Consider the following 11751-nt stretch of genomic DNA (forward strand, 5'->3'; position numbering starts at 1 on the left):
ATATGACCGATAAGGGATTTTTTTCCTTCAATTTTTGATCATCTTCAATCAACCCAATTATTGCCTGTTAACACAGCTCAATTGAGCCATTCTACATAATCAACAATGGCGACCCTCTTGCCCCCTCCGACCAAGCGCCAAAGGACAGACGCCACCGAAAAGGCGCGCCAGCAGCAAGATGTCGAGAGCGTCCCCGCCGATCTGGGTAGCATCCGAGTGCAATTCTTCGACCAAGCCACAGGGTCAGCAACAGGTCCTGCGGTGTCGGTTCCGGTGGCTGATGCGACGGTGAAGAACTTGGAGACTCTTCTTAACACATTACAAGGCAATGTAGGTACGCGGCGAAGTGCTGTTCGACGATGCAGCAAGACAAAGCTAATCAATCTTTCTGCTGCAGGACGATGATGAGCGAGTACCATACCGGTTCACATATCAATCAGACGACAAAGATAACCAGACGATCGATATTCTGGCGGATTTATACCACTCCCTTCTCAAGCCCGGATTGAAGACCACCGAAGATACTGTCCCCCTCTACTTTACCCCGCAAGCCGTCTTTCGAGTCAAAGCCGTGTCGCGATGCTCGGCCTCGATAGCTGGACACGGAGAAGCCATTCTCGCGACCTCATTCTCGCCCGTCTCATCCTCTACAATGGTGTCTGGAAGTGGTGACTCGACAGCTCGGGTGTGGGATTGCGACACCGGCACGCCGATGCATACCCTCAAAGGTCACACCAGCTGGGTGCTGGCGGTCAGCTACTCACCGAACGGAGCGATGATTGCGACTGGAAGTATGGATAACACGGTGCGCATCTGGGATGCGAAGAAGGGCCAGGCACTCGGAGGCCCGCTTAAGGGTCACACAAAATGGATTACCAGTTTGGCTTGGGAGCCGTACCATCTCCAACAGTCGGGAGCGCCACGACTGGCCTCTACATCGAAGGACTCGACTATTCGGATTTGGGACGTGGTGTCACGCAGGATAGACACGGTTCTGTCTGGCCATAAAGGATCGGTGACTTGCGTCCGCTGGGGTGGAACAGGGAAGATCTACACAGCTTCGCATGACCGGACGATCAAGGTGTGGAACGCAACAAACGGAACGCTTCTCCAGACCCTGTCTGCGCATGCGCACCGCGTAAACCACCTGGCGCTTTCGACCGACTTCGCGCTCCGGACGGCTTATCACGACCACACGGGCAAAGTGCCGCAGGAGGAATCCGAGAAGGTGGCAGCGGCGAAGAAGCGGTTCGAGCAAGCTGCCACAGTCAACAATAAAATTGTTGAGAAGCTCGTGTCGGCTAGTGACGATTTCACCATGTACCTCTGGGAACCTGAGAGCTCGAACAAGCCGATCGCGCGCCTACTGGGTCACCAGAAGGAAGTAAACCATGTCACTTTCTCGCCAGACATGGCATACATTGCCTCTGCAGGATTCGACAACCATGTGAAGTTGTGGAACGGGCGTGATGGAAAGTAAGCTACCCGCCAACGTTTACTTGTCCGTCCTTGAAGCTAATGACCTATAGGTTCATCACTACTCTCCGCGGTCACGTCGGAGCAGTATACCAGTGCTGCTTCTCAGCAGACTCGCGCCTGTTGGTATCATCGTCCAAGGACACGACATTGAAGGTGTGGAATGTCCGGACAGGGAAGCTCTCGATCGATCTTCCCGGCCACCGGGACGAAGTGTTTGCGGTGGATTGGAGTCCGGACGGACAAAAGGTCGGCAGTGGAGGGAAAGACAAGGCAATCCGTATTTGGAGACACTGATATATATACCCGTTCATATCCATTCTTTTCCAATTCAGACTCACAATAACATTGACTAGCTCGTATTGCATGTGTTTTTGTACACGGTTGCTATGTTATTCATATATGACCAGTCTTTAACCAAACCCACACAACCATATTCTGTATACACCAAATTCAATCCAGAAGCAAACTTAGGAAGAAGCCATGGTACCCTTGTGCTGTTCATTCCGTATTTTCTTCAATTCATCCAACATCACCCGCACCTCCTCCGGCTCCACCCCAAGACCACTACCACCACCTTGTACCAATCCTTTCAGCACCTTCGTCATGAGCTCGATGAGAGGAAGGAGAATATCCCCATCAAGTTGGCGTTTCTGTTCTCATTAGTACGATATCCAATCCAGCCCATACAGCAAGGGGAGTGTATCTATACCTCCAAAGCAGCCAGTGGGAGTGAGGTGAGCTCCGCAGGGACGGCGCGTGTTTCCATGTCAGTTGGAAAGACAGGCTTAGCTTGCATTGCTTGCTGTGGGTCGGCAAGGTCGGTGGAGAGAGGCTGGGCTGCTGTGAGGGCCGGGAGGGTGGTGAGGAATAGAGCGACGAGGGGTTTGAGCTGCATTCTGGCGGTGTTGTGCTCGGATGCTGGGCGCGTTGGGGTTAGATTGCTTGAGAAAAAGGTCAGTCTGCTGTCCAGATATGGAGGGCTAAGGATGACTATTTATATTACTGACTACGTTCGCCCAGTTTCTAACATACTCTCGATCCTCTACATGGTTCACTGCAACAATTGAAGCGGATATAGTTTTCAGCTCATCCTTGGCTGTGAGAGTGTGTCTAATCAGAGGGATTCTAAGGGATACAGGTGCAACTGCAATAAAGGGGCGTGTCACTGTTTAGGGTGGGCGGTCATTGACATACTGGTCAGGCTTAGTGCTCTGGTTGCACATAGTAGTCGTACAAATAGGGACCGGCATTTCAGAAGGTTTTGAATCTTACCGCTACAGGAGATTCTACATTATATTACTATGTCTAGCTTCCACTGTATACGATCAATGGTACTTATCAATTCAAACGAGAAATGTTGACGTTTCCACCAAGTGCCAATTGCATAGGGCGATCCTCGTAAGAACTATCGGTGTGATAATCAACTCCTTTGGACACTTTTGCCTGGTAAGAGAATGTTGGAAGCTGAAGTGCAGAAACCATAACGATTGGAGTACTCCGGAGTATGCACAATATTAGTTATTACTTATTAACGAATAAACATTACATAAATATATACACACCAGAACAAATCAAGGAAATGTCTATATAGCCTTGTTCAACCCATTTTGCAACCCCTGCAATTGACCCGACAGTTCCTGTACCGTTTCCTGAGGAATCTTGTTTGCGAGGCTATTCCGAAGCTCATTGAAGAACAACCCGGTCGCCTTATTCGAGGTCTCCATGAGACCCCGGTATCCATCTCCCCTGTCAGATTCAGATTGCTATTCTCGTTAGTATAATGCCCTACTTCATCTGCATATGTTTTGTATAGACATACCTTCTCAGCCATATGCTTGATAACATCCCCAGCCACAGATGTAAACTCCTTCATGCTAGCGACCAGCTTGTCTTGGGCATCTGGGGTGAGGGACTCGATCTTCTTTGCGTCTTGCAGCGTTTGGCTGAGGTCTTTCACGGCCTTGTTTGCCTGGTCTTTCATAGTCTGTGCGGGGCTTGAATTCTCCTGGAGGTCCCAGTTTTGGACGGCGGCGTCGAACGCTTTCAGATCATTTGTGAGATTCGAGATATCATTGATTGTCGCTGTGTCGGGACTAGTGGCTACTGTCAGGACTGGGAGGGTGGTGAAGAGGAAAACGACGAGAGGTTTGAGCTGCATCTTGACGGTTGTGGTGGAGGAAGTTGAGTAAAAATTAATGAACAGTCATGGGAGGTCAAAAAGGCATATTTATAATAACCCGGGGTTTACCATAAAAGACCCTGCCAAGATGCCTAGCCTTGTACTATTGTCACCGGTTCATAGTAATAACATAGGGCTCTCGCACGGAACACATCATGTTACTGCTACATGTACTATTGAGTGCGGCCCGGTCCCATCCAAGACATGAGTCGTGGAAATGCAGCGTTTATGTACGGAATACTCCTATTTGTATTTCGTGTCCATATGCTGGTAGTTGATACAGGTTCCCTTTCCGAAATGAAACAATTGCTAGTATTGCATAACGATCGACAGTGGTAAATGAGCTTCTCGAGTCATAGTGAATGAAATAAACATTGATTGCAGCAACAATCACACTTAAATTACAAAAATTCGCTTATATATACCATGCCCTCTATATCCCATATATAACAAAACAGTACAAAAAAACACCTCTATGCACCCGAACAAACCAAATCAATCAAAAAGGAAAACCTAAGCAGAGAAAGCCTTGATGGCCTTCTCCAGCTCACCACCAATCTCCTTCGAGGCCTGGGTGAGCTCCTGCGCTTCCTGGCCAGAGGCCTGGGCCAAGAAGGTCTTTTCGACCTCGCTCAGGGAACCCTTGAGACCCTGCAAGTTCTCGCCGATAGGTTGGGTCAGGCCGGATTGCTGGAATTGGGGTTCCTGTCTTCGTTAGCACGTTTCCCCACGACCTGCATAGTAGAGGGCAGGGTCATACCTTTTCAACCAAGTGCTGCAAAGCGCTCTTAGCCTCGGGCTTCAACTGGCGCATGGCAGAGGTCAACTTCTGCTTCACCTCGGGGGTGAGCGAGGTGATCTCCTTGGAGTCCTTCAACGCCTTCTCGACGTCCTCCTGGGCGCTGGTGGCGTCCTCCTTCAGGGGCTTGGCGGATGCCAGGTTGCCGTCGAACTTTTGGACGGCGTTGTCGAGCTTGGTCAGGTCACTCTTGAGGGCCTGGATGTCCTCGAGAGCGGCGGTGTTAGGGTCCACAGTGTCGGTGAACGAGGAGAGCGGGACGGCGGCCGCGAGGAGGGGGAGGAGGGTGACGAGGATCTTGAACTGCATTTTGAATAGAGCTTGGAGTTTGAATTGGTTTGGAGTATCGCCTGAAATAGTGTGTTTGATGAAGATGAAAGATGATGCTTGATGATGAAGTTGTGGAAGAGAATCTTAGAGATTTATATACTTCGACTCTATGCTGCTGACTATGCAAGGGACCTGTCATGGATCCACTAAAATGTACAAGTACAGAGTATACATCCCGTTGATCGTCAGGGGATGTTATGCCCTACAGGGAACTCGTCCAGGGGAAGAAGAATAACCATTGAACATTAACAAGACGATCCTCCGCACGGAGCCTCCGCACGGCGCGCAGGATGCTAATGCATGGATAGTCACAATACACCGGATGTATCGTCGTATTCGACCAGGGTCGGATCGACATGAATTTTTGCTGCGGCTACTCGCAAGCCCATGACTATTGTCTCATGCTTTGGAATACGGTGTTGCGAGGGATGTTCATTACGCTATACAGCCTGACTGCCGGACTTAAGGAGTGAAAAGCATACAACAACTAAGACAGACGAAGGTCAACCATACCCTTAGCAGAACTCAGCAAGAAAATTTCCACCCATTGCGATAAGGGAAAAAAAAAAAAAAAATAGACCACGCAAACACCACAAACCCAGAACGCATTGGACCCTAACAATGGACCGAAAGAATATAGTTTTGTTTGGAAGGGAAATGAAAGGGGAAAGGAAAAAGAAAAGAAAAGAAATAAAAAAGACACTTCTGGAAGCTCTTAATCGTAGTCGTCACCCTCATCGTCTCCATCTCCACCCCGGCCACGGGTCCCTTTGACACCATCTTTACGGATTGGGATCTTAATTCCTTGCAAAGCGAAGCACTTGCTAAGCTGCGTACTTTCAATCACACCGGGGAACTTCTTAGCCGAGAACACCTGGAAGGGCTCGGAAAATACAGTTGCCAGGATCGGGGCAGAGCCATGATTGATCACCGGGGTAACATTCCCGCTTTCCGGACAGATTTTCCCGACATTAGTAAAGCTCATCTTGAGTCTAAAGAGTGTTAGCTTCCGTTTAACTAGTTAAAAGGGTTTACCGCCTCTCCCCATACCGGAAAGTGCCTTCGGTCCGCACACTCAAGTCCTGCATAATAAACCACACACCAATCTTGTTGTCGGGATCTGTAAGCCGGAAGGCGCTGGCGCTGAGACCACCGATCAGATTGCGTGTGAACATCCCCCCAGGCCCTGCAGCAGGTTGGGTGGCCGGGGACATGGGCATATGACCTCCGTAGTAAGGGTAGTAGGGATTTTGTGGATTGGGGTACGCGTTTTGGTACATCTGAGGACTAGCCCCATAGTAACTGTTCGGCGGGTATCCGACGGGTTGGCCATATGGGCTCTGCGCGTAGGTTGGGTAGGTAGGAGAGATGTTCTGGGCCGGCGGAGGGGGGTAGGAAGATGCCATGGCTGTCGAAATCGAAGGCGAGTTGGCCGAATGTTTGACCAGATTCACTTCGGTAGTACCGTCGGCATTCCAAAGGTCGACCGTGAGGACATAATAGGATGTATCGATCTCACTAACCCAGGTGGTCAGCAACCTTTCTATCTACCACTCCAAGTTCGACCCGGGGAAGCATACTTGATGTCAATCTCCTTCCCAGTCTGCTCATCTTGCACGATCAGACGAATGCATGGCGGGGGTGTAATCGGTCTCCGGTCCTGGAGAAGAAACAAGTGAGATGCAGGTTCATAAATATGCCAGAGATAGGTGACCCACCTTGTCACCAAAACCACACATCCGAGCACGAATGGGCTGCTGCACCACTTGTAACGACCAGATTCGACCATTGTGTCTTGCTGAGAACGGCGCCAGATGGTCGGATGTGCCCACAGGGCCCGCCGACCCGGGGGTTGGATAAGCAGACGACGGAGGAGGAATGCGATCCATAGAGAGAGGTGGCGGCGGAGGCGGAAGATGGGACCTTTCCTCGACAGCGTACATGGTTCGCGATGTGTAGGAACCGAGGGCGAGCGACAGCAAAAATGATCCTCAAGAATCAAAAGCTAACCGGGGCACGCGGTTCTATATATTCACGATGTTTCGACGAGGTTCAGCGGCAGATTGCTGACGTTTTGCCAAAGCGGTGCAACGACGCGAAATCCCAACGTCACAAGTGTTTCAGACGACAGAATAAGGGAAGGTGAAAGGCGGTCGGAGCGAGGATTTGATAAGGCGCTTTGTTCTTTAACAGGGACACTCGTTTTCGCAAGGACGGCAGAGATTCAGAGCCCTTGGTCGAGTGAAGTGAAGAAGTGAAGACGAACAATAGGTGTAGGCAGTCGAAGCGGACGGTTGCGGGGAAAGAATCAGACGACGAGGTGAGCAGTGGCAATTGTAGCGTCACGACCCAAAAAGACCTGGCAAGTGCGGCAGGGACGGTTAGCAACACATACAGACAGCCAGGAAGACACTTGAAGACTGTACAAGAGCTTTGTTCAATCTAGGAACGAAATAACGATCGCCTCTTTGGGTGAGCCAGCAGCTGTCAAACTGCGGGAGATTCGCTGGGCCTTCCACGGATCACTGGTACCAGCAGGTGGTGGACTTTGGATAGCCCAGTGTGCCAATTATATAGGAAAGAGGATATAAAAGAGGGGATAAATGAGAAGGAAAGCGAAAAGAAGAGGAGAGTGAAGCGGAGGAAGAGGTTGGACAGAGGTGTAAGAGACAAGAAAGTCACGGGATGGAGAAGTCGGAGACGATTTTTACCACGCTCTCTCTCACTACAAGTACGTATTCTCACCTCCAGATCAATCCTAAAATTCAGCCTCGCTAGGATTCTTGCCAGTCCCAGATTGTCGGGTTCAGCTCGAACGAATCAATGAACAGCTCAGCTCCAGAGAGCTCCGGGTTCCAATCCGAACTGCCTCTGGCCGGGTGGTTGCTTTTCGCGGGCCTGTCGCCTTCCTCCCCGATGTAACAGCACCAGATTGACGGTGCTATCTATGGCCAGGGTTCCCTTCGCCTGCATCATTTATTGCTCTAACCGCATCCGTCCGGTCGCAGTGGAGGATTTCCGGCTGCGGAAATGCACGGTCCATCTTCGCTTCTCTTTCTACCTTGATCCATGGAGCACCGGTCCTTTCACTTGAGCATTTGCTAACCTTTCTACATAGAAAGTGGCCCTGAAGCTCGAAATACGCTGCGCGATGAGAGTTAACCCGGTCTCCAGTTCAAAAAAGTATGCGACGGGTGATCAACATGGTACATACGGGCATCGAGTCGGATTAAACGCCGCGATTAGTGAGTTGGTCCATGCGAGACAGCTCGTGAATACGGGGTAATACGACTGTACCTACGGAGTACGTTTTCAGCTTCCATGAAGGCTCTCCACAGACTACCCGGGCGAGAAATTCTAGCCCAGCTTGGTGATTGTCCACCTACCCCGGATCGACCACTAACCCTTTACCGCGAATCAGGGCGCCTTGAATATATCCGGCATCATCGTCCAATCACGACAAAGAGGGACCTGCTTATCTGCGCGTTTTCGATGATTCGACCGCAGTCTACGGAGAATTTCCTGCTGCAGCTAGCCGCCCGAACACATTCCCGAGTGGGCACGTTGCGATTACTTGGCTCAAAGCGACAAACTGCAGTTTCATCGTTCGTAAGTTGTCCATAGTCCATCATCTTTCCTTGTCGACGTCTGAAGTGGAATGCCCAGCACTCTTAAGGGCTGCTGTACTCTCGAAAGCTGCATGGTGATACTTCGTACTGGAAGGGAGCAGGTTCGTATAATGCCAACTAAATATGTATTACCAAATCAATCCTCCTTCTATCGAGTTACGAATATATAAATGTTTGCTGAAAAAAGGATTATGCTACTATGAGATAATCATGGCCATAATTCTGATTCCTAGTTGGTAGCAATGCCACTACACTTTAAACACCACTCCAGTTGCCCTCCTCACTGCTTGCTGCTCCCAACGTCGACCTCGAAGACTTCACAAGTCAGAGATGACTCTGCGAACCCAAATCAAAATTGTCCCGGATTCCAGTTTATTCAGGAATAGACCAGCAGCAGCTCTCCCTACTCCAACTGAAGTCAGAGCCATCAACAGAGGCAATAGTCACGCAGCATCCTTTGATCACCCCCACCGATTGTGATCCCATCGTTAGGGCTGTTTGTCAAGTATGGAGCGATTGTGACTTCAGCCGAGATTGAGACGCAAAGGATGATATATCAGCGACTGCATAGTCGAGTACCCGTTCCGGAAGTATTTGGTTAGGCGGAGGATGGAGGGCAGCGGTTTCCGTACATGGCTTTGATAGAAGGCGACAGTTTACAGAGGCGATGGGGTGGTATGGATGAAGAAAAGAGACTGGCTGTCTGTGCTGAGCTGAGGGACATTTTCAGGATATGGAGTGGGCTTGAACAAGACATGAACGACCATTATATAGGTAAGGTGTTTCGTTCAACTGCAATACGCGAACGAATTCTGACGCAGATACTCGACAGGTAGCTTGTACACTCGACCGCTGAACGACATCCTTTTTCTATGGCTATCCAGAAGACCACCAACCAAATCATAGCGGACCGTTCGAGGGCCCAAATGCCGTTCGCGAGTTTCAAGATATTTCGCGGAATCTACATCGACAACCAAGACTCAAGTCTTCACCCACAATGATCTGTTTCTTCCCAACATCCTCTTAACTTACGGGTCCAATCCCAAAGTGGCCGCAATCATTGACTGGGGCCAGTCTGGATAGTATCCTATGTACTGGGAGTCTTGAAAAGCAAGACTCGTAGGATTGGGCATGGATTATCACGATTTCAGTAGGGCTTTCCAAGAGGAGTGGTGGGTAAAGCACATGCTACTGGTTTTGGATGTCGTAGATGAAGAGATGCGGTGGCACCCTTGGCTTTTCTTTGCCTTGTCGCTAGGTTGCTTATTTACTAGCAGAAGTTGTTCATCCATGGGTATCGCCTTATAGCTCATATGAGGATCTCGCACGTAGACGTAGATAGTCACCAGTTACTGGCTTTAATTCTCCGGACTATGAACAAGACGTGTCGAAATTTATCAACGTTGGAGCCAGATAATGTTATTTTCAAAGCAATATTTGTATGTAAATATTTATCTCCATAGAATAGCCAACTCGTTTTCTTGTACTACTGCTGTACGATCAGGTGACATTTTACCTTGTGCCTGTTGAGGAGTTTGTTATCTAACTTCCCTCTTCGGACTCGGAATCTATTTCCACAACCCATCTCATCCAAACAATCCTGATCAACGCATACTGAGACATCAGCAACCGTTTCCAGAAATATTCCATCGCCACCATGGTAAACGAGACAAGCGCCGCACCTCCTCCACCTCCAGTCGCCAAGAAATTCCCTGCTCCCGCTCCGGTCCCCAAACCGCCAGTTGTATCTCCAACAGGTCCCGAAGGAGCCTTCCTTGTGGAGTTGATGATGTACAATGGCTCACCCTTCAAAGACCATTGGGCGTACTGGATATCCTCCCGTGTAAACCCTGATGTTGGTGTCGCGATGGACGCAGCTGGTGATGTGCGGAGTGGTTTCGAGTTTCAGATCAGGCGCAACCTCGATTTAACCGATTCTTCGAACCAGCCATGGAAAAGGGTTCCATTACAATGGGTGGATGGAAAGCATTTCGATGAAGCCAGAATGTTCAACGGTGGGGAGTTCAAAGTCGACACGGTACCAGTCTGCGGTTTTGAAGCCAGCGCGCACAAAGTCAAGGTTCCGGAAAAGTCTTTGAACTCGGTTGAGGAGATGGTAAGATTCGGATTGACTTTATAAGTGTACTTCTGGATCTATCAACTAATTCGGAGATTTGCTTTCCAGGTGGATACAAGCGACGTTGGAAAGAAAATCTCACAGCGGAACTGCCAGACTTGGATCGTCGAATCCGCAGACCAGCTCGTTAAAGACGATATCTTCAACAAGGGGGCTGCGACCTATCTTCACGCAGTCCGGCAGTGATTTGTTTCCATTGACCTCCACATACTATGGGGCGTTATGGTCTTGCTGAATGGACTTCCTTTGTCTCCATGTGCTCAAACGAGTTTCCTAATTGCTGTTACAATTGCCTCTCTCATATGGTTTTGATTCTCCGCCCCAAGCGACCGTACTCAAAGCTGCTGGCCCGGGCGAGAAACTGCCACTGTGGATGCATTCATACTTCGTGGCTGTGCGATGTGGACTACTACTTGCAGCGGGATGGTGATTGGTATTCGTGACTGTGACTGGGTTCAATAGTACGACACGGATCTGGCAGAATACGAACAGCAAACACGCGTGGTTGGTCAAGATATGATGAGGATCTATCGGACAAATAGTTGGCCCGATTACCGAGGCCAGGGGATCTTTATATAGGTCGATATTTACACGTATTTAGATAGTCAAGCACTCAAGCACTTGTTCTACGTGTGGTTACCATAGACTTCAATATTATTCCCTTCGGCGTATAATATACTCTCCATCTTCTGTACGCCATATAGCCTCGTGCAGTCGGATTATCGGCTCCCGATTCCCCGAACCTGAGCTACCCGCTTCATTGGTTATGAGCCCGGGCCTGCCCAAGATATTTGGATATATCAACGCCTAACCAGCGTGCGGCATCCTGGGGGTTCTGTATATCGCTTTACCGCATATATAGACCGACCGATCAATCGACGATTGCGAGCCTCACCCTCGAGACCTTCCCACATGATTAACGGCCAAATAATCTGCTCGGCGAAGCCCATTGAGTCGTGAGAACGCTATCATGGCTGGAAGACCTGAGAACCCGACATTGACGCCGTCGCAAGTGAACGATGAGGATGTTAGGAAGTCTGTACCAATCCGGAAGAAACCAACACAGGAGAAAGGGATCAAGATATATCCTTTTACAATCGACAAGCTGTGCGAGGAAAACGCAAGGTACTGGTTTCATGTGATGGAGAACCAGTTGAAAGCCCAGTTCTCTTGGGAGGCGATTGAGTACTACCATGAG

At 49.6% G+C, this 11751-nt stretch overlaps 6 protein-coding genes across 6 annotated transcripts; 2 read left to right on the top strand and 4 right to left on the bottom strand.

Moving 5' to 3' along the window:
• Positions 1-105: 105 nt before the first annotated feature.
• ACHE_11884S (WD40 repeat domain-containing protein) lies at positions 106-1773 on the top strand (the record flags this gene model as incomplete). The annotated part of the gene is made up of 3 exons (XM_043276502.1): positions 106-330; positions 398-1476; positions 1530-1773. The coding sequence occupies 3 exons, from the start codon at positions 106-108 to the stop codon at positions 1771-1773; spliced, it is 1548 nt and encodes a 515-aa protein (XP_043133004.1).
• A 173-nt stretch (positions 1774-1946) lies between these two features.
• On the bottom strand, positions 1947-2374 carry ACHE_11885A (uncharacterized protein; the record flags this gene model as incomplete). Its single annotated transcript, XM_043276503.1, has 2 exons — positions 1947-2129; positions 2189-2374. 2 exons carry the CDS (start codon positions 2372-2374, stop codon positions 1947-1949), a joined length of 369 nt encoding a protein of 122 aa, XP_043133005.1.
• A 688-nt stretch (positions 2375-3062) lies between these two features.
• ACHE_11886A (uncharacterized protein) lies at positions 3063-3637 on the bottom strand (the record flags this gene model as incomplete). Its single annotated transcript, XM_043276504.1, has 2 exons — positions 3063-3242; positions 3299-3637. 2 exons carry the CDS (start codon positions 3635-3637, stop codon positions 3063-3065), a joined length of 519 nt encoding a protein of 172 aa, XP_043133006.1.
• A 534-nt stretch (positions 3638-4171) lies between these two features.
• Positions 4172-4766, bottom strand: ACHE_11887A (cell wall mannoprotein 1 family protein; the record flags this gene model as incomplete). The annotated part of the gene is made up of 2 exons (XM_043276505.1): positions 4172-4363; positions 4419-4766. The coding sequence occupies 2 exons, from the start codon at positions 4764-4766 to the stop codon at positions 4172-4174; spliced, it is 540 nt and encodes a 179-aa protein (XP_043133007.1).
• Positions 4767-5502: 736 nt separating this feature from the next.
• On the bottom strand, positions 5503-6730 carry ACHE_11888A (velvet factor family protein; the record flags this gene model as incomplete). The annotated part of the gene is made up of 4 exons (XM_043276506.1): positions 5503-5779; positions 5838-6305; positions 6368-6447; positions 6506-6730. The coding sequence occupies 4 exons, from the start codon at positions 6728-6730 to the stop codon at positions 5503-5505; spliced, it is 1050 nt and encodes a 349-aa protein (XP_043133008.1).
• Positions 6731-10073: 3343 nt separating this feature from the next.
• ACHE_11889S (uncharacterized protein) lies at positions 10074-10739 on the top strand (the record flags this gene model as incomplete). The annotated part of the gene is made up of 2 exons (XM_043276507.1): positions 10074-10532; positions 10602-10739. The coding sequence occupies 2 exons, from the start codon at positions 10074-10076 to the stop codon at positions 10737-10739; spliced, it is 597 nt and encodes a 198-aa protein (XP_043133009.1).
• Between the last annotated feature and the right edge of the window lie 1012 nt (positions 10740-11751).

The sequence above is a fragment of the Aspergillus chevalieri genome, chromosome 1, assembly GCF_016861735.1.
Source record: "Aspergillus chevalieri M1 DNA, chromosome 1, nearly complete sequence".
NCBI classification, from domain to species: Eukaryota; Fungi; Ascomycota; class Eurotiomycetes; order Eurotiales; family Aspergillaceae; genus Aspergillus; species Aspergillus chevalieri.